The sequence below is a fragment of the Rhinopithecus roxellana genome, chromosome 13, assembly GCF_007565055.1.
Source record: "Rhinopithecus roxellana isolate Shanxi Qingling chromosome 13, ASM756505v1, whole genome shotgun sequence".
Classification (NCBI taxonomy): domain Eukaryota; kingdom Metazoa; phylum Chordata; class Mammalia; order Primates; family Cercopithecidae; genus Rhinopithecus; species Rhinopithecus roxellana.
Genome location: NC_044561.1, coordinates 117,031,580 through 117,050,361, shown reverse-complemented (window position 1 = coordinate 117,050,361; position 18,782 = coordinate 117,031,580). Strand labels below are relative to the sequence as shown.

The following is an 18,782-nucleotide window of genomic DNA, read 5'->3' as shown; positions in this document are numbered from 1 at the left end:
GGCCGAGGCGGGCGGATCACGAGGTCAGGAGATTGAGACCATCCTGGCTAACATGCTGAAACCCCGTTTCTACTAAAAAATACAAAAAATTAGCCCGGCGTGGTGGCGGGTGCCTGTAGTCCCAGCTACTTGGGACGATGAGGCAGGAGAATGGCGTGAACCCAGGAGGCGGAGTTTGCAGTAAGCTGAGATCACATCACTGCACTCTAGCCTGGGCGACACAGCAAGGCTCCATCTCAAAAAAAAAAAGACCAACAAAGAGCCCACACATTAGGTAGCAAGTGATGGGCCTGGCAAGTGGCAAGCAGTCAAATCTTAGGTACTGTCATTACTCACTAAGCACTGGGTCTGGCAATCAGTGGGTGCTCAATACAGGCGAGCTGTGCCTGCAAGCAAAAGAAAACAGAACGGTCTAGGGTAAAGGGAGGTGATGTTGTGGTATAAACACTGTGCCAGGCATGGAGGGGCCGAGTCTCCTCTCAACACTCCCCTCAGAGCTCGGGCGAGGGATGGTGCCCAGTGCTTGCTTCAGAGCTGTGCTGAGAATCCATGAATGTGCTAGTGCCTCTCAAATTCCTCTGACAATCCCTGGAGGTGGGAGCACCACAGACAGAGCCTGTAGCTGGGTCCAGTCCCAGCCACTGGGGTCAAGAGGTGAGACCTAGAGTGACCTTCATCAGGTAGTAGCAGGAGCATAGCATGGCAGTCAAGACCACCAAGTGTACTTGCTGTGCAACCATGGGTATACTACTTGACCTCTCTGAGCCTCAGTTCTCACCTACAAAACAGAAATGACACACCTCACAGGATAACACGAAGACTGTATGTTAAGCTCAGACCCTGGCAGTTAGATGTTCTAGGATGGAAGACACCTGAGTGGGAAGGCAAACACGGACCCCCATACTGGACTCCGCACCCCAGTGACCAGGCCTCTGGTCTTTCACCTCCCAAAACCCGCTCTACACTGCAGGCCTGGCTGATGCAGTCAGAAGCTGGGGTGTCACACCAAGAAGCCCTCCTCAAAGGACACAACCCCACAGCCAACACAGCAACCACAACACGGGCTCAATGGCTGCCCCACCCTGAGTAGCCAGAACCCACTCCACTCCAAGACCAGCACCAAGCCTTGGCACTTCCTGGGCCCTCTTCAGGGAGACCCAACCATGTGTGGTGCCACAAATACCATGCTGTCCTGTGCTGTCACCTGCAACCAACCTTTAGGACTCAGTGCAGTGCCACCTCCTCTGGGCAGCCTTCCCACCCCGCCCTGTGCCATACACAGAGGTCAGATGCCACCACAAATTCCTGCTGCACACACCAGGAGTTCCCCAAAGACAGGGACTGCATGGTGATGACCCTGGTGTCCCCAGCCCTTCGGTTAGGGCTGGGCACTCAGCATCAAGTCAGTAACTGTTAGCAGGGAGATGGAATGAGCAAAAGGATGTAGGCCCACGAGAGAAGCACTTCCTGCTAGGGGTGTTCTGTGCCCACTGTGAAATGTTGTGACCAACATACCGACTCGATCAAGTCCAGGGCTTCAGAGAGGCTAGAACCCACGGCAGGGATGAGGAGGTTGGCTGCCTCCACCACCCACTTGTAAGGCAGACTCATTTCCGGCGGGGAGCCTTCCTGGTCCTCACGCTTCGGAAATTCCTCCAAGGGCTCTGGTGTTCGTACTGCGTCCAGATCTGTAGGGATGGGCTCCTGCTCCTTTGAAGTGGTGGCTGCTGCAGGTTCCTCCTCACTGCTTTCCTCCTCCTTTATGGTAGGAGGGACAGAGGACCAGTTGGTCAGAAGACTTCCCTGAAAGACACAAGAGTACACCATTTGGATTTCACTGAGATATAGACTCTATAGTAATTTCTAGCTAAAACACACAACCTGAATCTAAGAAGGAAACTCTGATGAACCCAAACAGAGAAACATTCTACAAAATAATTAGCCATACCATATACTTCAAAAATGTCAATATCATGAGACTAAGAAAGGCGGACTAAAGGGATAGGACAACTAAATGCAATGTCTGGTCCTAGACTGCATCATGGGCAGGGAAAAATTGAATATAAACTGTAGATAAACATCCTGAATTAAGCTTAAATTCCCTGGATTGAATATAACTTTACTGTGGTTATGTAAGCAAATGGCCTTATTCTTAGGAATCTATGCTACATAACTAACTCTCAAATGGCTCAGATGAAAGTAGTAGTACAGAGATTGGGTGCAGTGGCTCACACCTGTAATCCCAGCACTTTGGGAAGCCGAGGTGGGTGGATCACCTGAGGTCAAGAGTTTGAGATCAGCCTGGCCAACATGGTGAAACCCTGTCTCTACTAAAAATACAAAAAAAATTAGCCATGCGTGGTGGCACGCACCTGTAATCCCAGCTACTCGGAGGCTGAGGCAGGAGAATCACTTGAACCTGGGAGGCGGAAGTTGCAGTGAGCTGAGATAGTGTCATTGCACTCCGGCCTAGGTAACAAGAGCAAAACTCCATCTCAAAAAAAATTAAAAATTTAATTTTTAAAGCTTAAATAAACATTAAAAAATTAAAGGACCAGGTACAGTGGCTTATGCCTGTAACCCTAGCACTTTGGGAGGCTGAGGCAAGTGGATCCCTTGAGCTCATGAGCTCAAGGTTGCAATGGGCTATGATCATACCATTGCCCTCCAGCTTGGGCAACATAACAAGAGTCTAATAAAAAAAACAAAGGGTGGGGGAGGGGGCTGGGTGCGGTGGTTCACACCCATAATCCCAGAACTCTGAAAGGCTCAGGCAAGAGGATCCCTTGAGTCCAAGAGTTCAAGGTTGCAGTGAGCTATGATCACGCCACTGCACTACAGCCTGGGGTACAGAGCAAGACCGTGTCTCATTAAAAAAAAAACAAAAATCAAAACGGCCGAGCATGGTGGCTCACACCTGTAACCCCAACACTTCAGGAGACCAAGACAGGTGGATCATGAGGTCGAGAGATCAAGACCATCCTGGCTAACATGGTGAAACCCTGTCTCTAAAAATACAAAAAATTAGCTGGGTGTGGTGGCACGTGCCTGTAGTCCTAGCTACTCGGGAGGCTGAGGCAGAAGAATCGCTTGAACCCAGGAGGTGAAGGTTGCAGTGAGCCGCGATTGCACCACTGCACTCCAGCCTGGTCGACAGAGTGAGATTCCATCTCCAAAAAAAAAAAAAAAAAAAAAAAAAAAACTCTGGGTGCAGTAGGTCATGCCTGTAATCCCAACACTTTGGGAGGCCATGGCAGACAGATCCCTTGAGCCCAGGAGTTCGAGACCAGCCTGAGCAACATAGGGAAACCCCATCTCTATAAAACAAATGAAAAAAAAAAGTGAATTTTACTGGATGTAAATTATACCTTTATAAAATAAAGAAATAAAAAAGCTACCAAACTGGGAAAAAATAGTTACTACATGATAAAGGAGTAACATCCTTAATATACAAATAAAACATACAAATCAATAACAAGACCAAAAAAAAAAAAAGTAACCAAGCCAAATAACAAACTAAGGGGTAATTTGTTACTCAACCTCATTAATAGTAAACGAAATGAAAACCAAAACAATGAATCAAAACATCACGTTGTACACCATAAATATATGCAATTTTTTTGTTGTTGTTTTTTGAGACAGCTTGTTGTCACCCAGGCTGGTGTGCAGAGGCACACTTTCAGCTCACTGCAACCTCTGCCTCCCAGGTTCAAGTCATTCTCATGCCTCAGCCTCCTGAGCAGTTGGGACTACAGGAGTGCACCACCACACCCGGTTAATTTTTTATATTGTTAGTAGAGATGGGGTTTCACCATATTGACCAGGCTGGTCTCAAACTCCTAGCCTCAAGTGATCCGCCCACTTCAGCTTCCCAAAGTGCTGAGAATATAGGCATGAGCCACCGTGCCTGGTCAATATATGCACTTTATTTGTCAATTATATCTTAATAAAGCTGGAAAAAAAAACACCCATCAACTCCATAGTAATTCAATCAAAATAAGAACATGATAATGCATCTGTTGTTCATTAAAACTGGAGAAGATTTTTTTTATATAACCATAGCCGGTATTGACAATGAGGCTGGAAACAAGCAGTCCCATATACTGCTGATAGCAGAATTAAACAGTACAATCCCTTTGGCAGCAATTCAGCAACGCTTATGAAAACTTCAAATGCCCACACTATTTTACCCAACCATTCCACATCTATAAAATCAACCGGCCGGGCGCAGTGGCTCACACCTGTAATCCCAGCACTTTGGGAGGCTGAGGCGGGCGGATCACGAGGTCAAGAGATCGAGACCATCCTGGCCAACATGGTGAAACCCCTCTCTCTACTAAAAAACACAAAAATTAGCTGGGCATGTGGTGCATGCCTGTAATCCCAGCTACTTGGGAGGCTGAGGCAGCAGAATGACTTGAACTCAGGAGACGGAGGTTGCAGTGAGCTGAGATCGTGCCACTGCACTCTAGCCTGGTGACAGAGCAAGACTCTGTCTTTAAAAAATTAAAAAAAAACACATAGTTCAGCAAATGTACAAAGAAACTGAACGATAATGTTCATTATAGCATTGATGGAAATAGTTACAGATGTTCATCAATGTAACGGTTAAATAAGATAGGGCAAATTCAGGAATGTTGGAAATCTGAATACACATAACAACATGGAAAGATATATTAACTAGAAAAATAAAGTTGTAAAACAGTAAGATATCATCTAATTTAGGCCCAGCGCTGTGGCTCATGCTTGTAATCCCAGTACTTTGGGAGGTCAAGGCAGGCAGATCACCTGAGGTCAGGAGTTTGAGACCAGCCTGACCAACATGGAGACACCCCAATTAGCCAGGTGTGGTGGCACATGCTTATAATCCCAGCTACTCGACAGGCTGAGGCAGGAGAATCGCTTGAACCCGGGAGACGGAGGTTGGGGTGAGCCAAGATCACGCCATTGCACTCCAGCCTGGGCAGTAAGAGCAAAACTCCATCTCAAAAAAAAAAAAAGTTGAGATGAGCGGGCTCAGCCTTCTACATTGCCTAATTCTATAACGTTGTTAAGTTTCTGCAATGATCACGCATTACTTCTGAAGCAGAGGAACCAATTTTACAATGGCAAGCACTGACCAATGAGTGAGGGAAGTTGGGGGTGGTCCCTACACGAATTAACAAGCAAAATTCTTCTGGCAGCAATCTAACAAAATGTATTAAGAGGTTTTTGTTCTTTTTTTTTTTTTTTTTTTTTTTTTTTTTTTTTTTTAAATACACAGAGTCTTGCTGTCACCCAGGCTGGAGTGCGTGGTGTGAACTCTGCTCACTGCAACCTCCGCCACGCCAGTTCAACTGATTCTCAATTATTGTGCCTCAGCGTCCCGAGTAGCTGGGATTACAAGCCTGTGCCACCACATCCACCTTGGCCTCCCAAAGTGCGAGATTACAGGAGTAAGCCACGATGCCTGGCCTGTTTGCTTTTTCAAAGACAGAGTCTCACTCTGTTGAAATCCTGGACTCAAGTGAACTTCCTGCCCCAGGCTCCAAGTAGCTGGAACTACAGGTGTGTGCCACCGCACCCAGCTTTTTTTTTTTTTTTTATACAGACAGAGTCTCCCTATGTTGCCCAGGCTGCTCACGAACTCCTGGCCTCAAGGAATCCTCCCATCTTGGCCTCACAAAGTGCTGGGATTACAGGAATGAGCCACCATACTCAGCCAAAAGGGTTTCTCCCACCACCAAACATATCTGTCCATCTCTAGAAATTTCTCAAGAACTAACTGCAAAAAGAAGCAGTGATTTTGTTATTTTATCTCTAATAACAAAAAACCAGTATATCCTTATCTTCATCAGTAAGAAACTAGTTAAATAAATAGCACACCAGAAAGAAGACACTGGAGAGAAACGGGTAAGGCTAAAAGCAAAACAGGCCAGGCACGGTGGCTCATGCCTGCAATTTCATCACTTTGAGAGGCCGAGGAGGGTGGATCACCCGAGGTCAGGAGTTCGAGAGCAGCCTGGCCAACATGGCAAAACTCCATCTCTACTAAAAATACAAAAATTTGCCAGGAGTGGTGGTGAGTGCCTATAATCCCAGCTTCCCAGCTACTCAGGAGGCTGAAGTAGGAGAATCACTTGAACTTGGGAGGTGGAGGTTGCAGCAAGCGGAGATGGCACCACTGCATTCCAGCCTGGGCAAGATCAAGACTCTGTCTCAAACAAAACAAAACAAAACAAAACAAAAAACCCAAAAACTGACCTCTTGTGCTCAGGGTCATGGTCTAGGACTTGGTCCCAGCCCAGCACAGCCAGCACCCCAGACACTCAAAGTGTCAGGGGACAAAAGTCAAGTCAATAACAGGCTTTCAGCACAGTAGAGTTTTTAGAGATTAAAGATCTGTTCACTCTGTCCTATGCTGAAAGTCTTCTATGAGTCAGCTGACGTCCACTGTTTCTCTTTGTGGAACAGAGACCTTTTCTTCAATCAGAAGTAAAAGACTGAAAGCATACTACTTAGATGTACAAGAAATTGTCGGAAGTAGACTCCTCTGGTTAAGAGATGCACAGGGAGTTGAAACTAGAAAAAGAAGTCATTTTACTTTTCATTTTATACCTTTCTCTACCATTGAAAGTTACCCCATAGGTGCATTCATATTGGGAAATCGAGAGATATTCTCTAAAATTGAAAAATCAAGAAATAGAGACAAAAACATAATATATCACTCTAGCAGGGCATTGTGGAAGAATTGTAGCTGTCAACAAGTTACCTCTACCCAGTAAGAAGAGGGAAAAAGACTTTAAAATTATTAAATAGTTCATACCATGACAGAAAAGATTAGAAAATAACAGAGGGGGCCGGGTGCGGTGGCTCAAGCCTGTAATCCCAGCACTTTGGGAGGCTGAGACGGGCGGATCACGAGGTCAGGAGATCGAGACCATCCTGGCTAACACAGTGAAACCCCGTCTCTACTAAAAAATACAAAAAACTAGCCGGGCGAGGTGGCGGGCGCCTGTAGTCCCAGCTACTTGGGAGGCTGAGACAGGAGAATGGCGGGAACCCGGGAGGCAGAGCTTGCAGTGAGCTGAGATCCGGCCACTGCACTCCAGCCTGGCCGACAGAGCGAGACTCCGTCTCAAAAAAAAAAAAAAAGAAAATAACAGAGGACAACTGTGTTACCTACCACATATTCAGCATCATCAAATCTTAATGTTTTGTCATGCTTGCTTCAAATTTTTATTTTATTTAGGCCGGGCACAGTGGCTCACACTTGTAATCCCAGCACTTTGGGAGGCTGAGGCGGGCGGATCACGAGGTCAGGGGATCGAGACCATCCTGGCCAACATGGTGAAACCCCGTCTCTCCTAAAAATACAAAAAATTAGCCGGGCGTGGTGGCGGGTGCCTGTAGTCCCAGCTACTCGGGAGGCTGAGGCAGGAGAATGGCGTGAACCCACAAGGTAGAGCTTGCAGTGAGCCACGATCATGACACTGCACTCCAGCCTGGGCAACACAGTGAGACTCAGTCTCAAAAACAACAAAACAAAGCCCCAGCTACTCAGGAGGCTGAGGCAGGAGAATGGAGAATGGTGTGAACCCGGGAGGCGGAGCTTGCAGTGAGCCGAGATCATACCACTGCACTCTAGCCTGGGCGACAGAGCGAGTTTGTCTCAAAAAAAAAAATAAATTTTATTTATAAATAAAAGCTGGAATGAAGTGGCAGGATCTCGACTCATTGTAACCTCCACCTCCCAGGCTCAGGTAATCCTCCCACTTCAGCCTCCCAAGTAGCTGGACCTACAGGTTCACACAATCATGCACAGCTAACTTTTTCTTACTTTTTATAGGAATGGGGTTTCGCCATGTTGCCAACGCTGGTCTTAAACTCCGGGACTCAAGAGATCCATACGCCTTGGCCTCCCAAAGTGCTGGGATTACAGATGTTAGCCACCACGCCCTGCCCAAATTTCTATTTTGAAAAATAACCTTTATAGTTTAAAAATATAAATAAAAACTTTGCTCTGGTGTATAGGACAGTGGATGTTAATATAAGTATACACTGATTTCATTTTTAGAACTGCAAATGTAGCTGGGGCACAGTGGCTCACGTCTGTAATGCCAGCACTTTGGGAGGCTGAGGTGGATGGATCATTTGAGGTCATAAGTTTGAGACCAGATGGACCAACATGGTGAGACCCTGTCTCTAATACAAAAATCAGGCGGGCATGGTGGTGCGCACCTGTAATCCCAGTTACTGAGGATGCTGAGTTAGCAGAAGTGCTTGAACCTGGGAGGCGGAGGTTGCGGTGAGCTATCACATCACTAAACTCCAGCCTGAGTGACAGAGTGAGACTCCATCTCAAAAAAATAAATAAAAACTGCAAATGTAGTGCCAGGCATGATGGCTAACATCTGTAATCCCAACACCTTGGGAGGCCAAGGGAGGTGGATCTCTTCAGGCTAGGAATTCAAAACCAGCCTGGGCAACACGGTGAAACCCCATCTCTATTAAAAATACAAAAATTAGCCAGGCATGGTGGTGCATGCCTGTAATCTCAGCTACTCAGGTTGCTGAGGCATGAGATCACTTGATCCCAGGAGACAGAGGTTGCAGTGAGCCAAGATCACACTCTGCACTCCAGCCTGGGCATCAGAGCAAGACTCTGTCTCAAAAAAAAAAAAAAAAAAAGCCTGCGAATGTAATACGATATGATTTTAATTGTTAATTTCTACAAAAGTCAAAATTATAGAGACAGAAAACAGATCACAGTGTAAGGAGCTAAAAGGACTGAAAAAAAGGCTGAGAAAAGGAGCACAGGGGAATTCTGGGGTGATGGGACTGTTCTATACCTTGATTGGGGCAGTGGTTACATGGCTGTATGCTTTGTCATAACTCAAAACTGTATATTAGAGTATATAAATTACAACTCAATACATTTTTAAATTTTTTTTAATTAAAAAGATAGACACAGAGTTTCACCATGTTGCCTGAACCAGCCTCCAACTCCTGGGCTCAAGTAATCCACCCTCCTCGGTCTCTCAACTTGCTGGGATTACAGGTGTGAGCCAACGCACCCAGTCACATCTGATTTCTTTCTTTAATTGCAGACATGCTTTCAGTTTTAAAAAATTAAAATAAGCAACAGGTAAGAAGGCGGCCACCAGCAAGCAGACAAGTGCCAGTTATGTGCAGAAGGGTCACAAGGCCCCAGAAGCACAAGGCCCACTTTTAGACTCTGTGGCAAAAACTGACCAATAGCTGTGGACAAGGTGTTCAATGAGATGGTGTCAGATGAATGTGAAATCAAACCAAGCCGAAGGCTGAGCAGCTGTCTCACCTGGCCTTCCGTGGGCTGGGCACTCTGGAGGCCGTCCTTGTCCTCGAGCTCCAGCAGCAAGTACACCGGGGGCTTGCAGTCTTTGGACTCACTCAAGAAGCCTCCTGTGTCCACCTTCCTTTTGATGGTGGAGTTCCAGTGATTCTTCACAGCATTGTCTGTCCTGCAGGGGGCAGCAGGGGGCCTTTGAACCCCAGCTCTGTGGGTTCACTAACCTCCCTAAGCTAAGTTCCTGCTCCTGTAAATGAATCTTCCACTGGATGAACTCTAAGGTCTCTTTCAGCTCCAAGATGAAGTCTCACGAGTCTCTAGCCCTAATAATTTACAGAGCATTTCCACAGAGCTCTGTGAAATAAGCAACTGAATCATTCAGGCTATGGTAAAAATTATAAAATGACATCAGCTACTGTCAGGTTCAAGTTAAAAAAAAAAAATTGTTTTTTAAATTCACTGCAAGCTCTGCCTCCCAGGTTCACGCCATTCTCCTGCCTCAGCCTCCCGAGTAGCTGGGACTACAGAAGCCCACCACCATGCCCGGCTAATTTTTTGTATTTTTAGTAGAGATGGGGTTTCACTGTGTTAGCCAGGATGGTCTCGATCTCCTGACCTCGTGATCCACCCACCTTGGCCTCCCAAAGTGCTGGGATTACAAGCGTGAGCCACCGTGCCCAGACAAAAAAAAATTTTTTAATTAAAAAAAAAAAAATAATGGCCGAGCACGGTGGCTCACCAAGCCTGTGATTTTTGTAAAAATACAAAATTAGCTAGGCATGGTAGCACATACCTGTAATCCCAGCTACTTGGGAGGCTGAGGCTGAGGCAGGAGAATCGCTTGAACCCAGGAAGCGGAGGTTGTGGTGAGCCAAGACCGTGCCATTGCACTCCAGCCTGGGAACAAAAGTCAAACTTCATCTCAAAAAAAAAAAAAAAAAATATATATATATATATATATAAAATACCAGGAAGAGTGGCTCACGTCTGTAATCCCAGCATTTTGGGAGGTGCTGGGCGTGGTGCCGGGCACCTGTAATCCTAGCTACTTGGGAGGCTGAGGCATGAGAATCGCTTAAACCCGGGAGGTGGACATCACGATGAGCCGAGATTGCACCATGCACTACAGCCTGGGCAACACAGTGAGACTCTATCTCAAAAATAAATTTTAAGAAATAAAAATGTAAAAAAAAAATTTTTTTAATTTTTTTAAATTATAAAACTAAAAATATGTGCTTGGAACTCTCACCCCCTTCCCTGCCCACACTTCGAATGTGTAGAAACCATAAGCAAACACTGTCTGCTCATTTCCATTGAGTCTCACGCTAACCTCAGATGCAAGCCCTGTTCACCTCTCACAGACTGGTAAGTGGCCAAACAGGGCAGAAGGCCCACTACCGTTCACCTCCCTGAGCCTTGGTTTCTTTATCTGGAAAGTCAGAAGACTACGTCATACTCCGTCATTCACTGAAGATTCAGGGAGGAGACACATCTACAGTAGAACAGTAGCATAAAGCACAGAGTAGGTTACTAAAGAAACGTGTAGTAATAAAGGCATAGAGTAATACAGAAGGATGGGGTAGTACCACAAAAGTGTATAGAAGTATAGTGGTGAGAAGCAAGCGGCAAGTCAGGCGCAGTGGCTCACGCCTATAATCCCAGCACTTTGGGAGGCTGAGGCAGGTGGATCACCTAAGGTCAGGAGTTCGAAACTAGCCTGGCCAACATGGTGAAATCCCATCTCTACTAAAAATGCAAAGGTACTATGCTTATACACAGTAGGCACCACCTTCTTTGGAGCGCCAAGCAGAATGCTCTTCCCTTGAAAAGTGAACAAAGGCCGGGCGCGGTGGCTCACGCCTGTAATCCCAGCACTTTGGAAGGCCGAGACGGGCGGATCACGAGATCGAGACCATCCTGGCTAACACGGTGAAACCCCGTCTCTACTAAAAATACAAAAATTAGCTGGGCGTAGTAGCGGGCACTTGTAGTCCCAGCTACTCGGGAGGCTGAGGCAGGAGAATGGCGTGAACCCAGGAGGCGGAGCTTGCAGTGAGCCGAGATCGCACCACTGCATTCCAGCCTGGGTGACAGAGCAAGACTCTGTCTCAAAAAAAAAAAAAAAAAAAAGAAAGAAGAAAGAAAAGTGAAAGTAACAGCTTGACTGAGCACCCAGTCTAAGAGGATATCCTCGGATTATTTGTACTCTAAGCCCTCAGGGACACAATGCTCACAGGGCAAAGGTGTGGGGTAAGGGGTGCTCCTGGTGCTTTGCCCAGATCCTCTGTCCCTACAGTGCATCCAATCCCCCAGCTGACGGACATGCTGCCAACGGCTTCTACTATGACTTTATCTGCATAACAGCCCTTGGAAGCAGATCACCTGAGGTCATGAGTTCAAGACCAGCCTGGCCAACATGGTGAAACCCTGTCTCTACTAAAAATATAAAAATTAGCCTAGGCGTGCTGGTGCATGCCTGTGATCCCAGCTACTCAGGAGGCTGAGGCAGGAGAATCGCTTGAACCTGGGAGGCAGAGGTTGCAGTGAGCTGAGATCGTGCCACTGCACTCCAGCCTAGCAACAGAGAAAGACTCCCTCTCAAAAAAAAAAAAAGAAAGAAAGAAAGAAAAAAAAAACAGCCCTTGGAAGGCACAACCAAAGGTGCCCCAGGAGTTCCCCAACCCATGTACACGTGTGCCCTCCTCACACGTACATGCCTTTCATGTATACACGTGAATACACACACCACTTGGCCTTACAGCAGGCCAAAGCTGGATTTTCCAGACCCCACCTCTTGCTTGGCCCTTTCCCTACTTTTCTCCACTCCTTCCCTCACAGGTGAATACCTTTCCAAGAGATCCCATGTACCTGAAACTCTGAGTCATAGGTTCTGTTTCCAGGGAACCTGACCCAAAACACCTCCCCAGCCCTCCCACTCCCCAAGACCAGAGTCTGGGGTGCCCCAAGCTATAGTGAGACTCATTCTTTTGCTCACATATAAAAAGCACCCACTGTGTGCCAGGCATTATTGTAGGCACTGGGGATCCATCGGTAAATAAGACAGGTGGCTGCCATTGACAGTTGAATCTAGCAGGGGAGATGAATGTTATCTCCAGCTAAAACTGGGGTACACACTACTCCACAGACAGGTGTGGGCACAACACAGAAGTCACTGGGGACCAACCACAGTCTGGGAGAACAGATAAAACTTCTCTGAAGAAATAGCGCCCCCACTGAGAACTGAAGAATAAGAACACATTAGCTACACAACAGGCACAAGCCGGAGTGCACTGCAGGCCGACAGAGTTAGCACTAGGAGCTGTCAGAAGACCTCAGGGTTCGAGGGACTAAAAGGAGGCAAAGCAGCTAAAACCAAGTGAGCACAGGTGACAGTGGATCAAAGTGAGGCTGGGGGCAGCTGTGAGCCAAACATGCCATGTTGGGAAAGAAGCCAAAGTTTCCAACCCAAGTGTAAGGGGAAGCCCCAGAAAGATGACACATTCAGGTTTGAGCTTTGAAAAGGGATCATTTCAGACTTTGGGGAAAACACACGATCTGACATTTTCTCCCCCTGCCAGGACCACAGTGCCATGACAAGAAAAAAAATTCAAAATAAAGCAAGGCAAAAATTCACAAGGACAAAGAGAAACAGGTAGAAGACAGCCACTAGTAAGAGATTTTTTACAAGTTTTCAGAAGATGGAAAACAGGGGAACAATATCCAGCTTAGGGCCAGGTACGGTGGCTCACACCTGTAATCCCAGCACTTTGGGAGGCCCAAGGCAGGCAGATCACCTGAGGTCAGGAGCTTGAGATTAGCCCAGCCAAGATGGTGAAACCCCGTCTCTACTAAAAATACAAAAATCAGTCAGGTGTGGTGGCGGGCGCCTGTAATCCCAGCTACTCAGGAGGCTGAGGCAGGAGAATCACTTGAACCTGGGAGGCAGAGGTTGTAGTGAGCTGAGATCATACCACTGCACTCCAGCCTGGGCAATAAGAGCGAAACTCAGTAAAAAAAAAAAAAAAATGACAGAGAAGCTATTGAAACCACAAAATAAGAATAGGGTGCCAGGCCAGGTGTGGTGGCTCATGCCTATAATCCCAGCACTTTGGGACCAGCCTGGGCAACACAGGGAGATCCTGCCCCTACAAAAAATTTTAAAACTAGCTGGGTATGCTGGCATGCACTTGTAGTCCCGGGTCCTTGGGAGGCTGAGGCAGAAGGATTGCTTGAGCTCAGGAGGTTGAGGCTGCAATGAGCCACACACCTGTCCTCCAGTTGTTTCAAAAAGAGACTGGGCATAGTGGCTCATGCCTGTAATCCCAACAATTTGGGAGGCTGAGATGGGCAGGAGGTCAGGAGTTTGAGACCAGCCTGGCCAACATGGTGAAACTCCGTCTCTACTAAAAACACAAAAATTAGGCAGGCATGGTGGTGCACACCTGTAGTCCCAGCTACTTGGGAGGCTGAACCAGGAGAATCGTTTCAACCTGGGAGGCAGAGTTTGCAGTGAGCCTGGATCATGCCACTGCATTCCAGCTTGGGTGACAGAGTGAGATGAAAAAAAAAAAAAAAGAAAGAAAGAAAAAAAAAAAAAACAGCCCTTGGAAGGCACAACCAAAGGTGCCCCAGGAGTTCCCTGACCCATGTACACAAGTGCCCTCCTCACACGTACATGCATTGCATGTATACATGTGAATACACACACCCCTTGGCCTTATAGCAGGCCAAAGCTGGATTTTCCAAGACCCCATCCCTTGCTTGGCCCTTTCCCTACTTTTCTCCACTCCTTCCCTCACAAGTGAAAACCTTTCCAAGAGATCCCATGTACCTGAAACTCTGAGGCCAGGTGTTAGAGTGACAGAAAAGGGAGGAGCCCTTAGAAAGTAAAATTTTTAGTGAAAGTAACTCCAAAATAAGGGTTAGAAGATAAGAAATCTCCCAGAAAATGAAGCAAAAGAGATGAAAAACAGGAGAAAAGATCATGGAATGCTTTCAGCATTTAGGAAAAAAAAAAATTTTTTTTTTTTTTTTTTTGAGACAGTCTTGCTCTGTCGCCCAGGCTGGAATGCAGTGATGTGATCTCGGCTCACTGCAACCTCCGCCTCCCAGGTTCAAGCAATTCTCCTGCCTCAGCCTCCCAAGTAGCTGGGATTACAGGCCCACCACCACACCCAGCTAATTTTTTGTATTTTTAGTAGAGATGAGGCCTCACCATGTTGGCCAGGCTGGTGTCGAACTCCTGACCTCAAGTGATCCAAAGTGCTGGGATTACAGGAATGAGCCACCATGCCCGACCATAAACATTATTATTTTAATAACTATAATACATTATTGGAGCAATACGGACACATGGGGAGTGGGAAAGCCTAAGAAAGCTAATCTCCCATAGCAGAGGATCAATATGTAAAATGGCACATCATTTACAGAGATAGTGATAAAGAACTCAAAAAGATGAGTCTGTTTAGAGTAGAGTGAGTTAACAGAGTGGTGACAAAGACTGATGTTTTTCATTACAAACCTTTTAAGGAAAAAAAAAACCTTTTAGCAGATTATAGTACTACCTGATTTTTGACTATTTTCTTTTTTTTTTTTTTTTTTGAGACAAGAGTCTTGCTCTGTCACCCACGCTGGAGTACAGTGGCATGATCTCAGCTCACTGCAAGCTCCGCCTCCCAGAATCATGCCATTCTCCTGCATCAGCCTCCCCAGTAGCTGGGACTACAGGCACCCACCACCACACCCAGCTATTTTTTGTGTTTTTTAGTAGAGACAGGGTTTCACCATGTTAGCCAGGATAGTCTCGATCTCCTGACCTCATTATCCACCCGCCTCAGCCTCCCCAAAGTGCTGCGATTACAGGCGTGAGCCACCGTGCCCGGCCTGACAATTTTCTTCTTAAAGAAAGCCCATCTACCCCACATCTCAAGCCTATTCTGTGTTAGAAGTAACTGAAGTCGAAGAGAATAGGCTAACCAAGAAGACACAGTGAGCTGGGAACTGGATGAGAACTAGACTCCAGGGTTCCCACTTTCTTGCTGAGGCCTCCCTTATCACCATCTGTTCTTTTTTTTTTTTTTTTTTTTGAGACGGAGTCTCGCTCTATCGCCCAGGCTGGAGTGCAGTGGCCGGATCTCAGCTCACTGCAAGCTCCGCCTCCGGAGTTTACGCCATTCTCCTGCCTCAGCCTCCCGAGTAGCTGGGACTACAGGCGCCCGCCACGTCGTCCGGCTAGTTTTTCGTATTTTTTAGTAGAGACGGGGTTTCACGGTGTTAGCCAGGATGGTCTCGATCTCCTGACCTCGTGATCCACCCGTCTTGGCCTCCCAAAGTGCTGGGATTACAGGCTTGAGCCACCGCAAGCTGACAGAAGACAGGGCCTTCCTGGGGAACCACCCTTCCCTCCTGACTATGCATGCCTCTGGGAGTCCCGAAGCCGAGGCTGGGTGTTAGAGAACAAGAGCAATAGGACCACAGTACCCACCAAGGAACCCTCCTCCTCCATCAGAAACATGGGACTGGCCTCCCAGGAACCTGCCCCAACCCCCAAGAAGACAGCTTACCTCCCTGGCAACATCTTGGCGATCTCGGCCCAGCGGTTGCCCAGCACCTTGTGGGCCTCGCAGATAATGCGGTCCTCCTCCTCGGTCCAGCAAGACTTCTTCACCTCAGGGTTGAGGTGGTTGTGCCAGCGTTCACGGCACTGCTTCCCCAGCCGGCCCTTCAGGTGCTTGGCAATCAGTGTCCACTGCTTTGTGCCGTACTTCTTAACCAGCTCGATGACCTTGGAGAAAAGCCTCTGGGTAGCCAGTTGCACCGGCCCCTCCCTCGCCCTTCACATCCACCTGAGCCTTGCCACGGCCCTGGGAGGTGCCACCTACCACATCCCCTCAGGCAACACTGAGGGGGTGGCAGGGGATGCCACCCAGTATGACTTTGTGTAGCCCACAAGTCCTACCTGAAGATCTGACCACATCCCCCTCATTTATTGCCTGGAATAAATCTAGGTCAAGAATGCCAGAGACTCTTTCTATAGAGATCAAGTGGGGGTAAACAAAGGCACCAGAGTCCTGCTTCCCTCTTCAGGGCTCAACCCAATAAGCTAAGTATAAAAGAGCAGAGGGATGAGGAACAAACACAGGGGTCCAAACTAAAGGTGGGAAATAGACTTTCCCACCCCGGCCATGCCCCAGGCTGCCACAAGACCTCCCAGCACTTCTGTGGAAATTGGGAGGGCACAGGCTGAGCCATGGTAGCAGGCATGGCGGGCTGACCTAGCTGGACCTGAGTCCCCACCTGCCCTCAGTCAGGCTTCCTAGCTCAGGACACAAACCACAACATACTCAGCCACAAGAGCCAGGCCAGGCCCCGCCTATACAACAGACACACACGTTCTCATGTGCACACAGGCCACAAGAAACTGGGAAGAGTGGATGCTTCTTCTGGCAAAGATTTTGGTGAATAAATATTTGACTTCATTTCCGTATGGTTTAAATTTTTATAGCAACCACATATCACTTGTTTTTGTTTTTAAATATTTTATATTTTTACTTTTTTTTTTATTTTTTGAGATGAAGTTTTGCTCTTGTTGCCCAGGCTGGAATGCAGTGGCACAATCTTGACTCACCACAACCTCCACCTCCCAGGTTCAAGCGATTCTCCTGCCTCAGCCTTCCAAGTAGCTGGGATTATAGGCATGCACCACCACACCCGGCTAATTTTATACTTTTAGTAGAGACGGGGTTTCTCCATGTTGGTCAGGCTGGTCTTGAACTCCCGACCTCAGGTGATCTGCCTGACTCGGCCTCCCAACGTGCTGGGATTATAGGCATGAGCCACCGCGCCTAGCCCAATTTTATGTTTTTACTTTTTTAGAGACAGGGTCTCACTGGTGTGCACAGGGGCGATCTCAGCTCACTGCAACCTCCACATCCCAGGTTCAAGTGATTCTCCAGCCTCAGCCTCCCAAGTAGCTGGGATTCGGGCACATCACCACACCTTGCTAATTTTTGTATTTTTTGGTAGATGGGGTTTCATCATATTGGCCAGGCTGTTCTCAGACTCCTGACCTCAAGTTATCCACCCACCTCAGCCTCCCAAAGTGCTGAGATTACAGGTGTGAGTTACCATACCCAGCCAAAAAAGTATTTTCTTTTTTTTTTTTTTTTTTTGTATTTTTGGTACAGACGGGGTTTCACCGTGTTAGCCAGGATGGTCTCGATCTCCTGACCTCGTGATCCGCCCGTCTCGGCCTCCCAAAGTGCTGGGATTACAGGCTTGAGCCACCGCGCCCGGCCCAAAAAAGTATTTTCAAACTAAATTTTATTTTATTCTTAAGAGACAGGGTCTCAGGCCGGGCCCAGTGGCTCATGCCTGTAATCCCAGCACTTTGGGAGGTCGAGGCAGGTGGATCACGTGAGGTCAGGAGTTCGACACCAGCCTGACCAACATGGCAAAACCCCCTCTCTACTAAAAATGTAAAAATCACCCAGACATGGTGGCATGCACCTGTAATCTCATCTGCTCAGGAGGCTGAGGCAGGAGAATCGCTTGTACCTGGGAGGCAGAGGTTGCAGTGAGTCGAGATCATGCCATTGCACTCCAGCCTAGGCAACAAGAGCGAAACTCTACCTCAAAAATAAATAAATAAATAAATTTAATTTCATTCTTTTTCTTTTTCAAGACAGAGTTTCACTCTTACAGCTCAGGCTGGAGTACAATGGCACGATCTTGGCTCGCTGCAACCTCCGCCTCCCTAGTTCAGGTGATTCTCCTGCCTCAGCCTCCCAAGCAGCTGGGATTACAGACATGTGTTACCACACCAGGCTCATTTTTGCATTTTTAGTAGAGACACAGTTTTGCCATGTTGGTCAGGCTGTCTCGAACTCCTGATGTCAGGTGATCCACCCACCCCAGCCTCCCAAAATGCTGGGATTATAGGCGTGAGCCACCACACCCAAGCTTTTTTTTTTTTTGAGGCAGGGTCTCACTGTGTCACCCAAGCTAGAATGCAGTAGTGTGATCATAGCTCACTGCAGCCTTGAACTCCTGGGCTCAAATGATCCTCCCAACTCAGCCTTCCATCTATAGGCACCCTACCACCACACTGAGTTAATTAAAATTAATTTTAAGGTGAAGTGCTAGCCATGGCTCATGACTATAATCCCAGAACTTTGGGAGGCCAAGGTGAGAAGACAGCTTGAGCCCTCTAGTTCAAGACCAGCCTGGGAAACATAGGAAGACCCTGTCTCTATAAATTAAAAAAAAAAAAAACAAAGGCTGGGCACAGTGGCTCACGCTTGCAATCCCAGAACTTTGGGAGGCCAAGGTGGGTGGATCACAAGGTCAGGAGTTCAAGACCAGTCAGGCCAACATAGTGAAACCCCACCTCTACTAAAAATACAAAAATTAGCCAGGAGTGGTGGTGGGAGCCTGTAATCCCAGCTCCTCGGGAGACTGAGGCAGAGAATTG

At 47.4% G+C, this 18,782-nt stretch overlaps 1 protein-coding gene across 2 annotated transcripts in view; it reads right to left on the bottom strand.

Annotated features, from left to right (window-relative positions):
• Nucleotides 1-18,782, bottom strand: part of MYBL2 (MYB proto-oncogene like 2) — a 52,291-nt gene that overhangs the window by 16,445 nt on the left and 17,064 nt on the right. For both annotated transcript variants that reach the window (XM_030915540.1, XM_030915541.1), the window contains 3 exons: nucleotides 15,874-16,094; nucleotides 9,320-9,482; nucleotides 1,516-1,803 (listed from right to left, as the gene is read on the bottom strand). In XM_030915540.1, the coding sequence (XP_030771400.1) occupies nucleotides 1,516-1,803; nucleotides 9,320-9,482; nucleotides 15,874-16,094 (672 nt within the window). The remainder of the gene's footprint in view (nucleotides 1-1,515; nucleotides 1,804-9,319; nucleotides 9,483-15,873; nucleotides 16,095-18,782) is intronic.